At 38.9% G+C, this 20,588-nt stretch overlaps 2 protein-coding genes across 2 annotated transcripts; both read left to right on the top strand.

Moving 5' to 3' along the window:
• Positions 1–930: 930 nt before the first annotated feature.
• got2b (glutamic-oxaloacetic transaminase 2b, mitochondrial) lies at positions 931–8,511 on the top strand. The gene is made up of 10 exons (XM_032560751.1): positions 931–1,100; positions 3,472–3,628; positions 3,724–3,852; positions 3,938–3,997; positions 4,080–4,241; positions 4,455–4,559; positions 4,734–4,884; positions 5,063–5,228; positions 5,813–5,963; positions 7,334–8,511. Exons 1-10 carry the CDS (start codon positions 1,018–1,020, stop codon positions 7,454–7,456), a joined length of 1,287 nt encoding a protein of 428 aa, XP_032416642.1. The 5' UTR covers positions 931–1,017; the 3' UTR covers positions 7,457–8,511.
• A 679-nt stretch (positions 8,512–9,190) lies between these two features.
• On the top strand, positions 9,191–18,929 carry slc38a7 (solute carrier family 38 member 7). The gene is made up of 12 exons (XM_032561116.1): positions 9,191–9,298; positions 11,348–11,706; positions 11,787–11,840; positions 13,159–13,303; positions 13,787–13,931; positions 14,009–14,107; positions 14,203–14,260; positions 14,346–14,460; positions 14,568–14,715; positions 16,566–16,765; positions 16,844–16,895; positions 17,453–18,929. Exons 2-12 carry the CDS (start codon positions 11,458–11,460, stop codon positions 17,553–17,555), a joined length of 1,368 nt encoding a protein of 455 aa, XP_032417007.1. The 5' UTR covers positions 9,191–9,298; positions 11,348–11,457; the 3' UTR covers positions 17,556–18,929.
• The last annotated feature ends 1,659 nt before the right edge of the window (positions 18,930–20,588 follow it).

The following is a 20,588-nucleotide window of genomic DNA, read 5'->3' as shown; positions in this document are numbered from 1 at the left end:
GCCCTCTAGTGGAACATCAGTACAATAAATGAGGGGAACAATTGCAACTTATAAACCTAAATGTCATTTAAATAATACTTTTTTTTTGCTTTATTTATTTATTTTAAAAAAATATATAAGTCAGTTTTAACCAGTATATGTGATGCTGTACTGTGTTTTGTTTGTGTGTATTGTGTTTTCTTCTTAGTCTGTTGATTTTGATAGATATTTTTGAGTAAACGACGGGTAAACTTTGGATAAAAGTTTGACTTTTGATGAGCTCGATTAAATAATTTTCTGAACGCTCAGTTTCTGATTCACAATACGTTCCTTATTATCAGTAGTTGTAACGGTAGTTTGTAGAGAATACTTTTGTTTTGTGTGTTTGGTTTTGCGTTAAATCTTTAGCAGACATAAATTTAACACCTCAGCAGTACAACGTCCTGCTCACCTCCAAGTGCTGTAGTGCATGTATTTATGCAAAAGGAGTACAATACTTTGCACAATACTTGTGCAAAGTATTGTGCAAAGTATTGTACAAGTACTATATAGCGCAAAGACACGTTTTAGTAGGTAGAGTGACATGTCTGAATTGAAAATCCTTTTTTGTTGGTCTTTGTTAATTACCGATTTTTTTGGAAACTAACCATTGGGTTTTCAGTAGCTACAAGCCGAATTCTGTAGAAATAACAGAACTAAATGTTTAAGTATATCTGTGTGTGGCTTACAAGATAAGTTTACATTTTAAAATTGAATTTACATTAATTATTTAACATAATGTAACTTTATACAATATTTTAAATTACGATGGCGCGTTCATTAATTTACTAATTGAACTTTAATCTCAACACAAAGTGAAGCTCAAGCAAGCCAAACGACACGTATCCCTAAAACTAAACGGAATTCCCATCAACGTGGTCCGCTTCTTGTAACGTTCAGCTCTGTCGTCAGCACGTACAGTAGGCGTCTCAGCTTGGTCACCCCTGTCCTTCACGTCTGTCCACATCCTGCTAGGCTCCTCTCTGCACCACAGCAACTATGGCTCTGCTCAAGTCCAACAAGGTGATCCACTGCCTGGGCAACATCTCCCCGGCCCTGGGAGCTCTGTCCAGCCGCAACAGGTGAACCACACTCCCGAACTAACCCACATGTAACCCGAGGACAGTGAGCTTTTAGCTCCTGTACCAGTCTACGTCTTGTGTGCGTGTTTAACCTAACCCATGATGCAGATTATTAGTATTTTTTGCTCTTTAAATGCGCAGTCACTTTTAAATGTTACGAACCATTTTTAGAGGACGGTGTATGAAGAGGCCATGTTATCCGTTTAACCAGCAGCAGGCAGGGGTCAAATGGTTTCAGCAGGCCCCGGTGTGTCGGCTTTCGCTAGCATCGGTGTGGTGGTTCGCTTCTCTCTCTTATTTGCCAGATTTTCCCTTTATATTTCAAGGAATCCTCTGAGAGTTTACTTAACTCATAATTTAGTGATTGTTACAGTTGGTTTGGTGGAAGTCACGTTGGTTGGTCCGTGGCACACACACCCCATGGAGACGAATGCATCCATGTGGAGGGAAATAATTGGACGAGTTAGCGTGTTTTTCATAATAATTACCGCTTAAGTTACGTTGCCTTCAATAGTGACCTTTTTTTCTAATAAAGTAAACCGTTAGCAGAGTTTTGCGTTAAAGTCCACACAACGTCATAGGAAACCCCGGACACCTCAAATCAGTGAACCCGCGTGAGCTCATTGGCTAACTCTTCGCCTCTACGCGCTGATAGGTTACTGGGTTCCACCTCTGATCGGTGATTGGGTAAACACGGGAAACGAAAGAGACGCCAGTTCGTCCTTTGAGTTAGTTCGTGGAGGGTAAGCTATTAGCTCCAGTCGGCTCAGACAACTGCGATCAAAAATAAAATAAAATAAAATTCGCCACTTTAAATTAAGATTTATTAGATTAATAACGTACTATACACACAGTATTCACCTTCCAAGTTTAAACTATAAATTGTATGCTCTATTGTATCCAAGCACATACATTTCTTCTTAAACAAGATGCTTGTGTTAAATGAGCAGTGAAGTCATTTGGTAAGGGAAAACAATGGTTCATCTAGCCAAAATGCATTTGATCTATTGATTACTGAAGGTAAGTTGTGCCCCCTGGTCTGCTGGTTAAAACCAGACAGCCTCTTTAAGCACCAACCATAATTTTTTCTACATTGACCAAGCCTTTATTTTCTCATATAGATTTTATTCATATAGTAAGTGTAACTATGGGATATTTTGAATATCTAGTTGTATTAATCTTGCAAGTATTGCTCGTAATCTGGATACTCTTCACTAAGCTGAAGTTTTGTGCAACATGCCTGCCAAGAAATTAAGTGTATTATAATAAATTCACCTAATGTTTGAACATTAATTTGAGACTTTTGCCCTTTGCATGAAGTTCTCTCCTAAATTTAGCTACAAAGTTCAGATGTTTCACAAAGTAGAAGAAACCTGAGACAACGAATAAGGGAAGGAGTGCAACTGAGGTCACGTGTAGCAACTTTTATTTCCATTTACTCACACAGGAGATATGTTTTTGGATTTTCAAATGTTCTTTTAGATAAATAGTTGAGTTATATCAAATCTGTATACAACTCATGATGATATTAATGTAGTCTAATGTGTTTTAAAGTATTTGCATCATTTTCAATGCTGTCCTAACTGGATCTCAACACTCAAAGTCGCAGCTTTCTCTGCCGACATCTGCATGACGAGTCTTAAACGATCAGATGGGCGGCAGTAAATCAGACTTGGTTTCTTTTATTTATTTAATTGAAGTAAATAAAATAACTTGGACAAAATTTCAGATACTTTTCATTGTGTTTCCATAGGAAAACATGCAAACCTTGTTTAGAAACATTATGACTGACTTCCAAGAAAACAAAGCTGAGCAGAGGCAATAAGTGAAAGAAAAAGAAACATGCTTGCATTTCTTTGGACAGGTCTGCCCACCTTTGTCATCTGCATTTTAAAATCCTTAAGGTCTGATCCTAACCCCCTTGCAGGGTTGAAGTCCATGTCCTTGAAATTACCTCAGTAAACATCTGTGTATTCACCATTACTACAATTTTCAGTTTCCACTCTTTTGTATAGTGAGTAAGTGTGGAAATAATTTCAGTCCTAAGTTGTATTTTGCATCCAGATTACTCTCTTTTCCTGTTTTTGGACTTTGAAACGGCTAATTGGATTGTGTTAATTTCCTGAAACGCAGCATGTGTCGTTCATGTGTCACCAGCTCAGTGGGGTCACATGAAGGGAAAACTTAAGTAGGCGGATAGAATCACTTCAGTGAGCAGGATCATGACTAACACTGTTGTATAAAGGTGGTTTGGTGTTTATAGTCATGAATGTAAGAGCTTCCAAACAACCTTTTTGTTGTTACTTTGGGTTTTATTTGGGTGAAAGCTGATGTCCTGTTAGCATCCATTTTTATTGTTTGTTTTGTGCAGCTCATGGTGGGCTGGAGTGCAGATGGGTCCCCCGGATCCCATCCTGGGGGTGACGGAGGCCTTCAAGAGGGACACCAACTCAAAGAAGATGAACCTCGGCGTGGGAGCCTACAGAGATGACCAGGGGAAACCTTTTGTGCTCAGCTGTGTTCGTAAGGTAAAACAGTCAATCTGCTTTTTATTTTTTCATTTTCACAATGCTGTTGGTTTAAAAAATGTGTTTTTCTTTACTTCTCTTTGCTTGTTTTCCAGGCAGAGGCTTTGATGGCATCCAAACAGCTGGATAAGGAGTACCTGCCCATCGGTGGTCTTGGTGAATTTACCAAGGCCTGTGCCCAGCTGGCGCTCGGTGCCGACAATGAGGTGCTGAAGAGCGGCAGAGTAAGTTACGGTGTCTGATAAAGCAATCTAGACCTTGGTGTGTCACAATCAAACAGTCAAGGTTGTAAAATTTACCTTCCTTCAGAGCATCACTGTCCAGACCATCTCAGGAACTGGATCCTTGCGCATCGGGGGAAATTACCTGGTGAGTGCTGGTTTTACTGTCAGTATAAAGAGAGACAGGTTAAAGGTCATTCTGGCTGTATAATCTGTTGTTTCTGTCTCAGGCTCGGTTCCATACAGGTCCACATGATGTGTACCTGCCCAAACCCTCCTGGGGAAACCACACACCCATCTTCAGAGACGCCGGCATGCAGCTCAAAGCGTACAGATACTACGACCCATCCACCTGCGGCTTCGACTTCAAAGGAGCCCTGGACGACATCTCTGTGAGGAGCTAAATATGATCATTTAGATCATTAAGAGTATTTATCTGAGGAGGGGTTGAGTTTCACTCTAATTCAGCCTTAGCTTGTTAGCACTCAAGCTTTGTAGAATCAAGGTTTATCAAAGTGTGAAGGAAAAAAACACAGTCTAAACTCTGAAATCATCATTAAATAAAAATGGTCTTTAATACTCCAGGTACTCATTTCGTGTTGCAGAAAATCCCAGAGAAGAGCATCATTGTGCTGCACGCCTGCGCCCACAATCCGACCGGCGTGGATCCCAGGCCTGAGCAGTGGAAGGAGATCGGCGACATCGTGAAGGTGAGAAACGATCACCTGGCTCCGGTTCTAGGAGCATCTTGATAAAACCTGCTGCTGTTATCATCTTGCTCTCTAACAAAGACTTCCATGACTGATATAAGCTGTGCATTAGGAAGTTGTCGTGTCATCATTTCAAATATTAACAGCTTCTTATCTGCATGTTGAACCTCACAGAAAAGGAACCTGCTGGTGTTCTTCGACATGGCCTACCAGGGCTTCGCCAGCGGCGACATTGATCGTGATGCCTGGGCTGTTCGGCACTTCATCGAGACGGGCCACAACATCGTGCTGTCTCAGTCCTTCGCCAAGAACATGGGACTCTACGGTGTGTATAAAGATCATAGCAGACTGCAACACCTGCAGCAAAAGCTTGTTTTTTTGTCACCACCTAGTGGCAAAACTTTGTGGGCATCTGAGTTTAAAGTAGCTCCAGGCAGAGTGTTTTCCCTTGATAGTTCATGGAGCCTCAACTCTGCCTGACTCTGTTCTCTCGGTTACCACAGGTGAACGTGTGGGAGGCTTCACTGTTGTGTGCAAAGACGCAGAAGAGGCCAAGAGAGTCGAGTCCCAACTCAAGATCCTGATCAGGCCGATTTACTCCAATCCACCGATAAACGGCGCCAGAATCGCTGCAACCATCCTCAACACACCAGATCTGCGCTCGCTCTGGTAAAAATATTAACACAGAAGCTGAACCTGAACCGAAAGCAGACATCTCCCAGAAGCTGGACTGTTTTCCAACAACCTGAACTTTTCCACATTTTGTCAGGCTTAAGACATAGACCTCCATATATTTTGTGTAATAGACCAGGTCTGTAAGTGCATAGCTGAGTAGGAAGGATTGAGGAACACGTTTCACAAATAAAAAAAGTGTTTTTATTCAGCTCATCAGGACTGCAACAGATGATTAGTATAGTATTGATTAATCTATTTATTGTGACGATTTATCAATTCATTGGATAAGAAAATTGCCACATTCTGCAGCCTATTTCAATAGTTGAGTCATAACAATTAATCTAATTTGTCGCCTCAGTCCTAATTAGAATTCTACATTTTTCAGAATACATTTTTAAAAACATTTCCCTTTCACTAAATTATCTGCTACTATTTCACAAAATCCCATCAAAATATGTTGAATCTTGTGGCTGCACTGTAACGATTAGATTCGTAATAAGAATAAAACTGAAGTGGTAGACGTGCCATGGCACCTTGTTGTTTTAACAGGTTTTTCTTGTTCTGTTTTGTGCTGTCAGGCTGGAGGAAGTCCATAGCATGGCCAACCGCATCATTAAGATGAGGGAGCAGCTGGTGGCGGGTCTGAAACAGCAGGGCTCCTCCCACAACTGGCAGCACGTCACCGATCAGATCGGCATGTTCTGCTTCACTGGCCTCAAACCCGAACAGGTACAAGCAGGAATAATGCGCCCTCTATGGAAATCCACTGGGTAAAAATATAAAACTGCAACTAATTAATATTTTGGGTTTAATGGAGCCAGATCTGCCAGATCAGATCTTTCAAAATAGTTTTTATCAGTAGTTTTATTTTCAAAAGGGTTCTTCAAAAGATTTTCCTCCTTCTAGATGACTTGGATTTATCTTTTCCTGGAAATCAGCTAGTGCTGCATATTGAGCTTAAAAATTGAGAAGTTTGAGGATAAAATAGATGTGATAAAGCAATATTAGAATATTTAGCCAAGAAAATATTGAAAAGTTGAGACACAGCATTAGAGAGATGCATCATCCTTCCATTACTAGATAATCTGCTCTGATAAATTTAACCCTTTCAAACTGACAAACTCTATGTAAGCCCATAGATAAATATAAATCTATTACCTGATAATAGCAGTCTGCATTTATGATACTATATTCAAATTATAGATGAGCCTCTTGGTTATAAGAGCAGCTTAATTAATGGTTTTAGAGTGGACTTATTATTCAAACTCACATTTTTCATGTTTTAATACTTCCTGTTGAGTTTGTGCTGCTTCTATAAAAGCTCAAGCACTTAAAGAAACCCCCACACAAACCAGTTTTTTGGCAATATGTTAATGTTTTTGTCAGGAAAATTAGCTATTTCAAAAACTTCCTGATTGTTAAAACACAATTGATGGGAACTTTGTTGTTACCTAGCAACCCCAGCCAAGCCCAGCCCTATTACCTAGCAACTCAATCGGGGCTCCAGGACGTTTGGTCAGATGGTTTTACCACTGTACAATGGCTGCTGGAAATGACAAGTGATTTGTTGTTGATTTACTATTCAGAAACCAACATTCTTGTTGGTTGTGCAGGAGGCTCCACTTCTGCTATTTAAAGATGTATGGCTGTATAATTGCGTATCTGTTTGCAGCCATTTTCACATGTGAGTGTAAATACTGAGTTGAGGTCATGACTAGCAGCAGCTTGTTTGGATTTAAAGTGACATGAGGTTCTGAAAAATCTCATCCTGAATGATGCAGAACTGATCAGACTAAAATCTCATCATCTAACAATGATTTTGTGCAAAAATGTGATGAACATGTTTAGTATAGACCACATACCTATACTAACTAGTATGAGGAAACATAATAGGTGACCTTTAAAGGTTCAGTTTGAGGCCCTGCTGAAGAAAACTTGCTTAGTGAAAAGGCACTAAAGCACCAATTTGGTGCAGCCTGTCTGATTATTAAATCAAAGATCAGCGGAAGGATAAAAAAAAAACCTGTCTTCTTTTTCCTTTTTTTTTTACCAGCACTTGTTTAAGCTCTGCTGAATTTATGTTTTTATTTTTCCTGCAGGTTGAGCGCCTGACGAAGGAGTTCTCGGTGTACATGACCAAAGACGGCAGGATTTCCATGGCGGGCGTGACGACCGCAAATGTGGGCTACCTGGCAGAGGGGATCCATGCGGTCACCAAGTAGAGCAGATCGCACTGGAAGAACAGAATCAGAATGTTGAGGAGCTTTTTGTGTGTCCCTCTGTTCCACCTTCAGAGGACGGGTCGATGTTTAGTTTTACTTTTTCTCTTCTGGATGTCATAATCATTTCAACATGGAACGGTTGTTTTTCTGCAAGTTTTCACTGAACTGATGCCCTTTTGCCATGTTCAAAACGTTTGTGACTGAGCTGATAGTCTTTATTTATTCTGAGGAATCAGCTGCTGACTCTGCACTTCTGTCCCTCTAAATATTTGCTCTTGACCCTCATGCATTACGCTGTAACATTGGGATAATGCATGTTAGCTTTAGGTGCAAGTTGAGATCTCTGTTGCTTTGTGAAAATCTTTAGAAAATATGCTTTTTTTAATTTATGTTGGTGGTGTTTTAGCACTTTATCAACTGTGTGGCACTATTTGAATTTGTAGCTGGGTTTTACTGTGAGAATAGGCATTTATCTGGTCATCAGTTCACTTTTGTTAATTTCATCAACCTCTGTTATTTAGTCTCCGTATTTAAAATGACTCAGTTATCTCATTTGCATTCGGTACTTTTCCTGTAGGTTTGTGTGAGATCTTCAGATTTCCTTCACAGAGCAGCAATCTCTCAGCTGACATCACGGTTAAAAGAAAGAGCACAAAAGTCGAGAGTAAAATGGACGTATTGAGCGTATAGTTCACTGGAGGTGGTTCTATGCCATATGGGTATTTTCATGTCATCAAACCACAAAACGTATCCCCATGTAATCTAAAAGAAACATGTACAGAAGAAGTCTCATTTGTCCTGATGCTATACTTGAGTGTTTAAATCTCTTTATGGCCAAAACATTGAGACTATCAGTGTTTTGAGACTATCAAAACATTGAGACTATCAAAATATGCATTTATAAAGCAGGGCATCTATAAATGCCCGGCTTCAGTCAATTGTGGTGTCATTTGCTGATATTCCTGGAACTTTGGCTCCTTTCTCTGCTTCCTGTCTGAAACTAAACATGGGTCATCTACCTTACTGAACAAACAATAAATCCTTGTAGAAAAATGTTTGGCTTTATTTGAATTTTTTTCAGTATTCAAGGAACATTTTTGACTTTTTCTGCCAATTTTCTTTAACCATTTACACCTCAACTATAAATATGTTATCTGCTTCTTTGCACATTCCTAGACCAATGAGCATTCAAATTCTTACAAAGATATGATGCATATAAGTTGATTAAATTATTTTTATTAAAAGTTCAGATGGGTTTTTAAAATTGCAGTGTTTTCTATCTTGCTGTTTTGTGTTAATGTTGCAATGTTAAACATTAAATTGAGTACATTTATACATAGATTAATATTTTCTTATGCAATTCTAGAAGAGTAAGAACTGTTACCAGCGTCGATCAATTTCAACATTAATTTCAACTTTATTCATGCCTCTCATTCTAAAACTTCTATATCATTAATACTTTCATCAGTTCGTAATCTAAATTTGACCTTTTCTTAAGTTTATTTCTCACATTTTCTTTGATTTCAAAACCCGGATGTTACCAATACTTTTCTTTCACCTTCTATGCTTCTACAAAGACATAAATATGAATCATAACTATATTAAGATATTTTAAACTCGCATAATACGATCATTTACGCATTCTTGGTACGGTAATTTCATCAAATCGTGAAAAACTACAACAACCAGAATTCCAACAAAGAAGAAGTCACGTGGCAGTTACACGTCAGTTCCGCTAGAGCTAAAAGCGCCATCATTCTCTAGATGGCACCGATGGAGACGGTGTCGGCGTTTTGCGGTTCCTTCCTTGGCAGCTGACGGGTCACAGTACCTTTAAATCAGGTTGGTGTATTTTAATGTGTTTTGTTGCTGATTGTTATTCGCATTTAACGTTCAGATATCGTTTGCTAGCTTAGCATAACAACAAAGGGCATGGCTGGTGCCCTGAAAGACGCCGAGTCTGTTGGTAAAAGAAAAGCACTGATTTAATTAAGCGAAACCATAAAAATGCCCGCGGCGTGTTTCTGTTGAGAAGCAGAAGGAAACCAAATTTAGGTCGTGTGTTATTTTTCCGTCATTAGTTTATTGATTCACATCGTTCCTGAAATAGGAATGATTAAAACGAATGTCTTTAAAGCTGTTTTAAAGTGTCGTTACACAGAGACGCAATGTGCATGGAAAATGAAAAATAAAGGCAAAGATTCAATCCATTATTGCGTTCTACCTTCACATTTAAGTTTAATGACATTTGTCTGTCCTCACCTGTCCCCAACCCTTTTTGTTCGGATCTTATGCGAAGGAAGGAAAATGTATCCATTTAAATCTGTTTCTTAGTAGTTTCGCTAGTATATGCTGAATTGTACTTGTGGGAAGTGTAAACCAAATCCCGGTTTCTGTCTATCAGGAAACACTCGTGATCAAAGTTTAGCAGCTTCCTATATAATGTGTTATTGGTTAGAATTGAGGGAAGTAGTGGAGCTTTTAGAGATTGCAATTTATTTGACACTATTGCTTTAGAAATCTATTCAGACCCCTTCAAAAAATTTTTGTCCATCCAAACCTTCAGTGCGTTTTAATGAGGTTTTATGCTATAAACCAGGGGTCTCAAACTCCAGTCCTCAAGGGCCACTGTCTGCAGTTTTTAGATGTGCCACAGGTCCGAAAAACTGGAATAAAATGGCTTAATTACCTCCTCCTTGTGTAGATCAGTTCCCCCAGCCTGGCTAATGACCTAATTATTCTATTCAGGTGGTGCAGCAGAGGCACATCTAAAAGTTGCAGGACGCCAGCCCTCGAGGACTGGAGTTTGAGACCCCTGCAAACCCTTACAAATAGGCAACAAAAAAGAAGAATGAATCTTTTTCTGTTATTTGCAAATAAAAATCAAAACATGAATTTGTTTCCTGCCCTGCTTCAGACAGAAGTTTTTGACTATTTTCCTTTGCAGAATAGTTCAGTCAGATTGGAAGAGCGTTCACAGAGAATTATTTTTAAAGATTTGTGGATTGGATTTAAGCTTTAAGTTTCTACACATGATTATGAATCTGCTGCCATCGTGTTTATAGTGATGTGGCATATTAATTAACTCCTGGTTCAGGAGGAGTGGATGCTGCAAAGCTGTGACTCGATGCAATCTTCTGGGTTTCCTTATCAGGGGTGCCCAAAGTCGGTCTTCGAGGGCCGGCATCCTGCTTGTTTTACTTCTCTCCCTGGTTTAATGCACCTGGATCCAATGATGGCTCATTAGAGGCCTAAGAAGAACATTGACTTGCTGAAAAGGATGTTACTACCACCAGGGAGAGAACTAAAACATGCAGGATCCCGGCCCTCGAGGACCGACTTTGGGCACCCCTGCTAGGTAGAAACTTCTTAATCTACTTTAAATATTTAATTGAGCATGCTGTGCTATTTGATAAGTAGGACCAATTGGAATGTGTGTGTGAGACGCCATGTCTTGTGAATTTGTGCTGCAAAAATGAACTGAATTAAATAAATACTAAGTATTGTTTTATATCCTAACTTTTGCTTTTAAACCTGTCCACATCTTTCTCCCTGACCCATCTGCTGTGCATGTTGGACCTTGTTTTTTCTAATGTTCTTTGGCACACATGTCTGTTTTTATAACTACATAAAAGGGACCTGAAGATGTAGTTTTGAGATTATTTGTGAAAAAAAAAAATTATATATTTTTTCACTTCATGATTATGCAAAATATTTTGATGTTGCACTGTCATTTAAAATCACAAAATGGCACAATGAAATTTGCAATTTGAGCAATTTCAAGGGGTAGTAATGCTTTTGCTAGGAACTGCTCTTGCTCATATCAGTGAATGGAGTTTTACAGGAAATCCCACATATGTAGCAATCCCAATAATCAATATTTGATTGCAGAGTGAAGTAAACAGCCTCACCGTTCCAGGATCCCTCCAGTTAGCTGAGAAACTTCAGCGGAACGTCGCTGTCCTCCAGCTGACGCCGGTCGTCTCTCGGCTCCTTTCCTCATGGCGATCAACACTGACGTTCAAGACTGGGGCGACATCAGCAGCGACTCCGGAGAACGAGCGAGGCTCCTGCAGAGCCCCAGCGTGGATTCTGTCCGGCACCCCGAGGCAGAAGAGGGGAGCCGGGGCGTGTCGGCTGTGGGTGCCGTCTTCATCGTGGTGAACGCCGCGCTGGGTGCGGGACTGCTCAACTTCCCTGCTGCCTTCAGCATGGCTGGAGGAGTGACGGCAGGAGTGATGCTGCAGATGGTAAACGGATACCAGAACTGCAATATTCACAAGTTTATGAAACGTTTGAACACTCCCTTTGTGGTTTGCTTTTGCAACAGTTCATGCTCATCTTCATCATCAGTGGGCTGGTGATCCTTGGCTACTGCTCTCAGGTACGTTTGGGCCCGTCACGATGTTAAATTTTACTGCATGATACATTGCCGCAGAAGTTTTAGTGATGATGATGATGATGATGATGTTGTTTTGAGACCATTTTCAATTGGTAATGGCATAATAAAGCAAGAACACATTATCAAAGACCAATAAACTTTAAATTTGAATTAATATGTAATGTTGGACTTGGAAGACATTTTAAATATCCAAAATAAATAAACATAACAGAAATGGCAAATAAATTAAATTTGAAATCTCCGTAAACTAAATTGTCCTTCATAAAAAGGGGCCAGTTGAGACCAAAGCAGCAGACTTCAGACTCCTGGCATCCAGTTTTTTTAGAAAGAGAAAAAGAATCATGCAAATAGAGATTTTTTTAAATTTATCATGCGATTAATTGATTTATTGCTTATTGCGACAGGCCTAGTATGGTTTTTTGTTTCTATCTGTTCTGCTGAACCAGCAACATGTTCTGCAACAACATTTACTAGATTTGGCAAACATATTTATACCCGTTCTACTTTTTCACCTTACAACCACAGAGCAGTGCATGATGGTAAATTTTCATTTTTGTAGACCTAACCTCTTTGAATAGGATAGAAAAGTACAAGTCATGGTTTCTCCCACATGAGCTGCTTCTCTTGTTTGGTTGGTGCATTTTTAGTTTGGCCATAATCTTTACATTTTCTGATTCTGGATTGATCATTGCTGAACCGTTTTATCCCTGATCAGTTTGTTCTTTGTGGTCCAACACGCTGGTCTAATCCATCCGTCCTTCACAGGACAGGATTTTAAATCACACGAACATGATGTGAGTGAGTTCACGTGACCCACTTAGTTGCACTAGATTTTATTTAGTGGTGTCTGTGTAAACAGGGCACGCTCCACTTTAAACAATTTTATGTTTAAAGATAAATGGAAAACCTCATTTTCCCTCCAATCCACAGCTATACTCTACCCCGTGTTGGATGTATCACAGCCGATCCTAATAAAACAGATTAAAGTTCGCCAGGCAAAAGCAGAGACTTCAAATCTTTTCAGGAAGCAACATTGTTGGGCAATAAAGTTTCTGTGTCGTCTTTCTGTTCCTGATTACGACAAGCAGAATTGTAACAATTCAAGACTTTCTGTTCCTGTACAGCTCAGATATAACAAAACCAAAAAACTAAGTTGAGCCCTGCAGGATCTGTAGCACACAAACAATTCAGCAGGAAGAACTCGCTATAAAAAGTTTTCATTATCAACTCATTAAGTGCTTTATGTTCATTTTTGATCTATTCAATACATGTTTGTGAATCAGCTGCCTGGTTTCTGCAGGTCAGCAATGAGGGCACCTATCAGGAAGTTGTTCGAGCCACTTGTGGGAAAGTCACAGGAATCCTCTGTGAACTGGCCATCGCCATCTACACGTTTGGGACATGCATCGCTTTCTTCATCGTCATCGGCGACCAGTTGGATCGTTGTAAGTATCGTCTCTGATCAATAAGGCTTCATAACTGGAGGCTTTGAACTTTAGGTTCTCTGAGTTCAGATTTTTTTTTTATCTATCAGGACAGATTTTTGACATGCTCAGGTTAAGCAGTAACATGGAAAATGCAGAATGTTAAATGGGTGCAAAGAGCATTCATTATGACTCTGCTCAGCTTTTTCTCTCAGTAAATGCCTCATGTGACGCCTTGTGTCTCTGAGTTGCTGACAAAGCAGAAATCCTGATCTGTCTGCCTCTGGTCGAGGTGACGGAAATGTTTTCTGGCTGAAAACAGTTTTTCCAGACAGTTTTTTTTGTTGAACTGTCTTCATTACATCCTGTACATTTCAAATGTTCCTACACTCTGCAGAAGTCGGGGATTTGATTCAGCATTTCTCATGTTTGAATAATTGTTGAAAAGAAAACTAAATTAAGGGTAAAATATATACATTTTAAAAACATTTGTTTTTGTTGCAGTGGTCGCTGCTGCTGCTCATGAAACGGACGGGTCACCTGAGGGTCACTGGTACACAGACAGGAAGTTTACCATCGTCGTCACTGCAGTCCTGGTAATTCTGCCTCTGTCCATCCCCAAAGAGATCAGCTTCCAGAAATACGCCAGGTACAGGGGATCTGCTCCCGATTTAGCTCTGGATTTGTCTTGTGTGATGATCAACCTGATGGTTGTTGTTGTTGCAGTGCTCTGAGTGTGATGGGAACCTGGTACGTTACCGTTGTAGTTATTGTGAAGTACATCTTTCCAGACAAAGACATGAACCCAGACCACGCTCCAGTCACGTGAGTCCTGAAAATATAAACGTTTTTCCCAACTCGCCTGCATCCACATCACTTTTCTTTGCTCGTTGTTAAGCCATCGTTGTTGTCGTTCACAGTTCTGCTTCCTGGACTGCTGTTTTCAATGCAATGCCCACCATATGCTTTGGTTTCCAGGTATCTCCTCATTTCATGTCGTCTTTTTTTTCAAATAAAAATATGTTTGTTACTTGAGTTAAATGTGTTTACCTTCTCTCGGCAGTGCCATGTCAGCTGTGTGCCGGTGTTTAACAGCATGAAGACGAAGGCGATCAAACCGTGGGGGTTTGTAGTCACTTGCAGCATGATAATCTGCCTTTTTGTCTACACAGGGACAGGTGGGTTTCCTTGGATTATATCTCTCTGTCAGTAACGTACAGCTTCCCTTCATGTGTTTCCTGTTGAATTATTATTGACTCTTGGTGTGTAACTCGTTTGTGATCAGGCGTCTGCGGCTTCCTGACCTTTGGCTCCGGTGTGAATCAGGACGTGTTGATGTCTTACCCTCCTGATGACATCGCAGTGGCCATCGCCAGAGCTTTCATTGTCCTCTGTGTGGTGACTTCCTACCCCATTTTACACTTCTGTGGCAGGTAAGCTCCAATGGAAAGGCAACTTTGGGGGTTAAGCACAGATATTTTAAAGCCAATGTGGATATTTAATATTAAAATACAATTAAAAGTGTCAGTTTGTTGGAGCCTTCCTTGCATTGCCGTGACGTAATCGAGCTTCGACGGACGCAACCCATGAATTTGGACTCAGCCAAGATTTATCATTTTTGAAACGCCTACATTTTTGAAAAAGCATCTGATTATTGCATCTAATTACATATCCTGATTCTTTTTATTTGATTACCTCAATGAAACATTCCCTCCATAAAGTCTGATTTATTCTTATTTCCTCCTGCAAAATACTTCTCAAACTGATCTCACCTGCATTAATTTGAAAATGACATTTCTGAGTTCTTAAAATGTTTAAATCTTTACTAAGGGATCACTTCTCGTTTTTTTTAACTTCTGCAATCATGAAGTGGAATGTCATCTGATTTATGCTTTTTATGCTGACACAAAGAAACTGAGCGCCACTTTACAAACAGATTTTTTCTTTTTGCTTTTGCTTGACTGTTTGAAAAACTTTCAAGGTTATATTTAGAAAGCTAAGAGTTTTCATTCGATTCACAGAAATCACTGAGAGCTGAATTTTTTTGGGGGGGTTTTTTCCTGGCATTTTGGGATGGTTGCCTGTTAAGATTACATAAAATAGTCAGGCGTAACAATAAAATTTCCTTTCTTTGCATCCCGGAGTTTAAATTTCAGATTCTGCATAATAAGAAAAACAACAAAAATGGGAATGTGTGAATAATGTCTCATACAATTTTACACCCAAAGATGTCAGGAGGAAGAAGTTTAATTAGTGTGCATTAACTTCATAAGCATGAAAAAGTTCTTTTAGATCCATGTCAAATAATTATCTTTAACATAAACACATATCCTCTTCAGTCATTAACAGTAGATTTGGATGTGGTTTAATAATTATAGGACAGTCGCCTCCAGGATAAACGCTGAATGTTTAGTAAAGATGAAACTTTTGGTTAATGTTGTAGCAGTGAACATTTCTGTGTAGTTTCTGTATGCAGGTGTATATAAAAGTGTTTCTACTTCTGTAATGTGCTGAAGAGTTAAGTCAGGTTCTTCTAAATTTATCTTGCAATTAAAAATCTCAGATTTATTTCATAGCAGATCTGATTTTTATATATATATTATACAAAAGACAAATATTTCTAAAAAGCAGCTTTCATTTTAATAATTTCTTCTGTAAATTGAATAACAGAGTGCTATGAGAATTTTTGGTTAATTATGAGAACATATCCATATTATTAGCAGGATGAAGATGAAATTTTGCCAAAAAAGTATTAAAATTACAAAGACAAAAGTCTTTTTAACGAGATTTTTGAGTTATTGAGATGTGATGCGAGCAGCTCAGTCTGTGTGGCTCTTTCTTCAAAATAGATTCAGTCATTTTCTCAGTCGTTTCAAAGTCCTGCTGCTGAAAATAATTTGATACCGATGAGTTAAGTTACTGAATCATAACTTTACAAGATGCTAAACATTCCTCATTTTATTTTTTTTTTAAGTAGAAGTTCTCTTAAAATTATTTCTGTATTCTTTTAATATCATGACTTTATTCTTGTAATATTGTGGCTTTTACTCTTGGAAATAAAAATAACAATCTTAGCCTGGCCCTAATATTCCATCACAGACTAGACCTGAATTCAAAGTTGAGATGTATAAATGGAAAATGAAATGTTTTAGCTGTGCTGACATCAGTCTGAATTATAGAAAACCATTGAAAAAAACTTTATTTTATTAGATTAATTAACTTATCTCTCAGCCCGATCACAAACTCTAACCCCGTTGTGTCCTGCGATGCCTCGCCCCTGCAGGGCGGTGGTAGAGGGCCTGTGGCTGCGTTTCCAAGGCGAGCAGGTGGAGGTGTGTGTTCGCCGTGAGCGGAGGAGGAGGATCCTGCAGACGCTGGTGTGGTTCGTCGTCACCCTCGTCCTCGCGCTCTTCATCCCAGACATCGGCCGCGTCATCTCGCTGATCGGAGGACTGGCGGCCTGCTTCATCTTCGTGTTCCCAGGTATCGCTGCGCGTCCTGCGCTGTCGTTCAGGTCGAGGTGGAGCTTAAACGTCTCATTATGTCTCTTTAACTTCACAGGTTTGTGTTTGATGCAGGCCAAACTTTCAGAGACAGACATTCGAACTAAAAGGTGAGGCTGCTTATTTTCTGCAAACATTTGTTTTTATATAATGGTAAAAATAAATATATATATACTTAGTTGTAGGAAAATGGACACATGCATGTTCTTTAACTATTTCAGTGATTAAAATTAGACACATTTTGTATAACTACATTACAAATAAGTAATAACGATTGAGCTGTAACTGTATGCTTTGGTGTGTTACTCTGCAGTATTTTCACCTACAATTTAATGTATCAAAGGCGTTTTAGCTCTTAAAACAATTTATAGTGATACATTGATAATTCAGAAGACTGAAGTTTAATTTTATTATTATTTTATGTTGCCATATAGTGAAATTTGTGGTCCAAATTGCCCATGTCCTATTGTAAAACATAAATATCTTTGACTTCTACACCTTTTGATTTAAACCTTAGTAGCTGTTAAGGATGTGTGTTTGTTTACAGTTTTTATTTTTATGTAGTTTACAGATAATTAACACCAATATTTATGCAGATAAAACGGCTTTTAAATATGTGATTTTAGTTATTTTATGAGCTCTGCCTTTGTGTTTTGATATTTCCCAGCTGGCATTTATTGGTGATCCTTGGCGTTGCCATGGTAACACTGGGAGCCTTCATCTTCGGCCTCACCACGTCCAACTCCATCTACCAGGACGTTGTGAACTAAGAAGGATCCTGTCTGCTGTTTCCTCCGTAACAAGAACCATGCTGCTACTCTGGAGCGAATTGGTTGGGGAACCACTATGGACAGATTTTAGTTGTTTTTGGGTTTTTTTCTTGTCAGTGAAGTTTAAAAACTGCATTTTTTTTCTACCATTATCTGCTTCCTGAAGGAATCAGGCTGATTTTTTTATTTTAATTTATATATTTTTTCCACCCCGCCGCTCAACTCTGCATGAATGACGCCTGTCTGGTTTACAACAGCAGAAGGACTTTGGGTGGAGGGGTTTTATAATCACATTGATTTTTTTTTTATTAATTAAATTGTACCAATTTGTGAGTTTTACCCTGCGTGTCGCCATTAATCACTGAAAATGTGACGATGTTTCCGTCCTACACCGTCATCAAATCCAGGTGCTGCAGATGGATAAAAGGTGAAGCATTTTTGCTTCGGCGCTCAGCCAAAGTTGAACTGTGGGGGCGAGACTAATGTACATTTTAAACTGAGTAAATCAGGTATTTATTTAGATTTTCTTTTGTTGTTTACGTTGGACAGCTTAAGTAAAAACTCTTAAGCTTACTTGGATTAAATGCAGCTTCTGTCACGATTACCCGGGTGTCCAGAATCGGTCTACACGGGTCGGTGTCATGTCCAACCAAAAGAATGACTGGTTCACAGGTTACTGAACAACTAATTGACCTGCGGAAGAGGTCATCTGAATCATTTGTGTTGAGCACAGGGTGACCCTGGCCCCTGAGGACTGGGGTTGGAAACCCCTTGAAGGAGCCAGTTTTCAGAAATTAACTTAAAATGTATCAGGAAATCACGTTTACTGGGGAAAAACAAGGGAAGGAAACTTCAAACGTTGGACACCAAATGGTCCAGACATCTGTGCTTTATAACTGCAGCTCTTTTACATTTAAAGGAAGATGTAGTAAATGTTAGGAAGACTCTAGTGTGTCAGCGCTGAAGTTTTATTTTTTTTCTTTTCCTAAAATGATGTAATTTGTAGAAGAGGGAAAGCACTTTAAAAAGATCTTTTTCTTTTTTTTTTGTAAATGGTATGTTTGGTTCGCTGCAATCCAAGCCAAAAATGTTGAGAATTTATTTAAACTCATTCCTAATGTTTCCATCTTTTGTTCATATATATTGAGTTTTGTGCCCAAGCATTTGGGATTTTTTTTTTTTAATCTATATATTCCCTAATGCACTTTTTGGGTCGGCTTCATCTGATTTATTACAGGAAAAATCAACACTAATCAAATATTGATCTGTCAGCCTTGTTTTTATTTAGAATTACTTGAAAACCTTTCAAAGCAATGAATTTTAAAAGCATGTGAAAAAGTGATTAATAAAAAATACATTAAAAACAAAATAACTTGATGTTTGTTATACATTTTAATCAAAATTGTGTAGAAATGGACTGGTCTTGGTTCTTTGGCATTCCCCATTTAAAGAGTAATTTAACTTGATGGTTTATACTGTATTATTAAAAGCCTCAGTTTCACACAATGTATAGTAATAGTGAAAATTTGAATGTAGCCAGTTATACCATTCCAAATAGTCCTTTTTAATATCAAAACATCACATTCTCAATGCAGTTGTATTTCAATAAACAACTAGTTATTCCAGTTAAAGTGAAATGTGAATGTATAGATTCCTTAAACACATATGGCCTGATTTTTTTTGTTATGACATTAGCTTTTCAGAATATTATGTAAAACTAAGATTTACATCCTATACTTGGTCAGTTTGTTTCATTGTGTCCCTCATATAGATCTGCATGGTGGCTCTGGAAGCACAGAGTCCAAAAGTACCTGTCACTTCAAATGGACTTTGTCTCAATCTACAACAAAAGCCGATTACTCTGTCTTTTTCTACTATGTTTTCCTTCCACTCAGCTTTCCATTATATTCCATTGACCTTTTGCTCCCTTTCTGTGGATGCCGTCTGTCAAACAGTCAAGTCAGCAGTCTTTTCCATAATTTTGCAAGTATTTCTATTAAATAACTGTTGGCCTCATAAGTAATTTTCTGAATTTTTGGGTTTTATTAGCTGAAAACCATAAATACATGAACAGGACATTTCTATCACTGTACTTAATGAGTCTATAAATAAGTTTCCCTTTTTGATTTGACTTGATCTGTGAGACGGATGCAAAAGGTTCATATAAACATCGTAAAGGAGGACAATGAGGATTTATAGCAGCGGCGCCCAAAGTGGGTCCTGGAGGTCCGGCATCCTGCATGTTTTAGTTCTCTCCCTGTGTTGGTTTGCGATGAGAAATCACAGAATCCAGAAATTGTAGAGCTCTGAATTTTTTTCTTCATGCACTTCTTCAAACATTTCATTCCAGTTCACAGCATAACATGCATTCAAACAGGAGGGAGAGTCTCCCTCTGATCTAAAACCACCTGGCTTTTAAAGCATTGGCTCTAATTAAGGGGTGGAGACAACATTTCCATTTCCGTATAGAAAAACACATTTGCACTAGACTATATTCCTGGAAAAATATTTACACCACTACAACTAACAATTTCACAACAAAAACAATCTGGGCCCAAACTAAATCCAAAAACATCTCCCTCCCTCTCAAACAATGGATTTTCCCAGTGAGGCTGATTGAAAACGTCAGCACTGCTCATGGGCGTGCTTCCATGGCAACACATGACCAGGTGACCTCAAAGAGACGAGAGAATGATTAAAACAGAATATTACATAAAGCAAGCCACTTCCTCCAAACAAAAGCAATACATTTACCAGATAAATTAGAATATAGGAATTACAAGAACCAGCACCTGTTAGGGAGGGGGTAAATCATCACATCTGGTTTAACACCTGGATCCAATGATGGATCATGAGAGGCCTAAGAAGGACACGCTGAAAACATTGTTACTACCACCAGGCACAGACCTAAAACAGGCAGGATGCCGGCCTTCCAGGACCCACTTTGGGCCATATTGTTTTATAGCAAAACTTATATTGCAATATTAATAAATTTTTTTTCCTGAAGTGACATTATCAATCCAGAGCTCACAT

Source organism: Xiphophorus hellerii, chromosome 4 (assembly GCF_003331165.1).
Source record: "Xiphophorus hellerii strain 12219 chromosome 4, Xiphophorus_hellerii-4.1, whole genome shotgun sequence".
Lineage (NCBI taxonomy): Eukaryota > Metazoa > Chordata > Actinopteri > Cyprinodontiformes > Poeciliidae > Xiphophorus > Xiphophorus hellerii.
The sequence above is the reverse complement of the archived record's forward strand: the minus strand, read 5'-3'. Positions and strand labels throughout refer to the sequence as shown.

Bases quoted from the DNA above. Each gene is read 5' to 3' on its own strand.
- got2b (XM_032560751.1), top strand. From the start codon at position 1,018: ATGGCTCTGCTCAAGTCCAACAAGGTGATCCACTGCCTGGGCAACATC. The intron at 3,629-3,723 runs GTAAAACAGTCA...CTTGTTTTCCAG, and splicing joins TGCTCAGCTGTGTTCGTAAG to GCAGAGGCTTTGATGGCATC. The intron at 3,853-3,937 runs GTAAGTTACGGT...ACCTTCCTTCAG, and splicing joins AGGTGCTGAAGAGCGGCAGA to AGCATCACTGTCCAGACCAT.
- slc38a7 (XM_032561116.1), top strand. From the start codon at position 11,458: ATGGCGATCAACACTGACGTTCAAGACTGGGGCGACATCAGCAGCGAC. The intron at 14,461-14,567 runs GTGGGTTTCCTT...GTTTGTGATCAG, and splicing joins TTTTGTCTACACAGGGACAG to GCGTCTGCGGCTTCCTGACC. The intron at 14,716-16,565 runs GTAAGCTCCAAT...TCGCCCCTGCAG, and splicing joins ATTTTACACTTCTGTGGCAG to GGCGGTGGTAGAGGGCCTGT.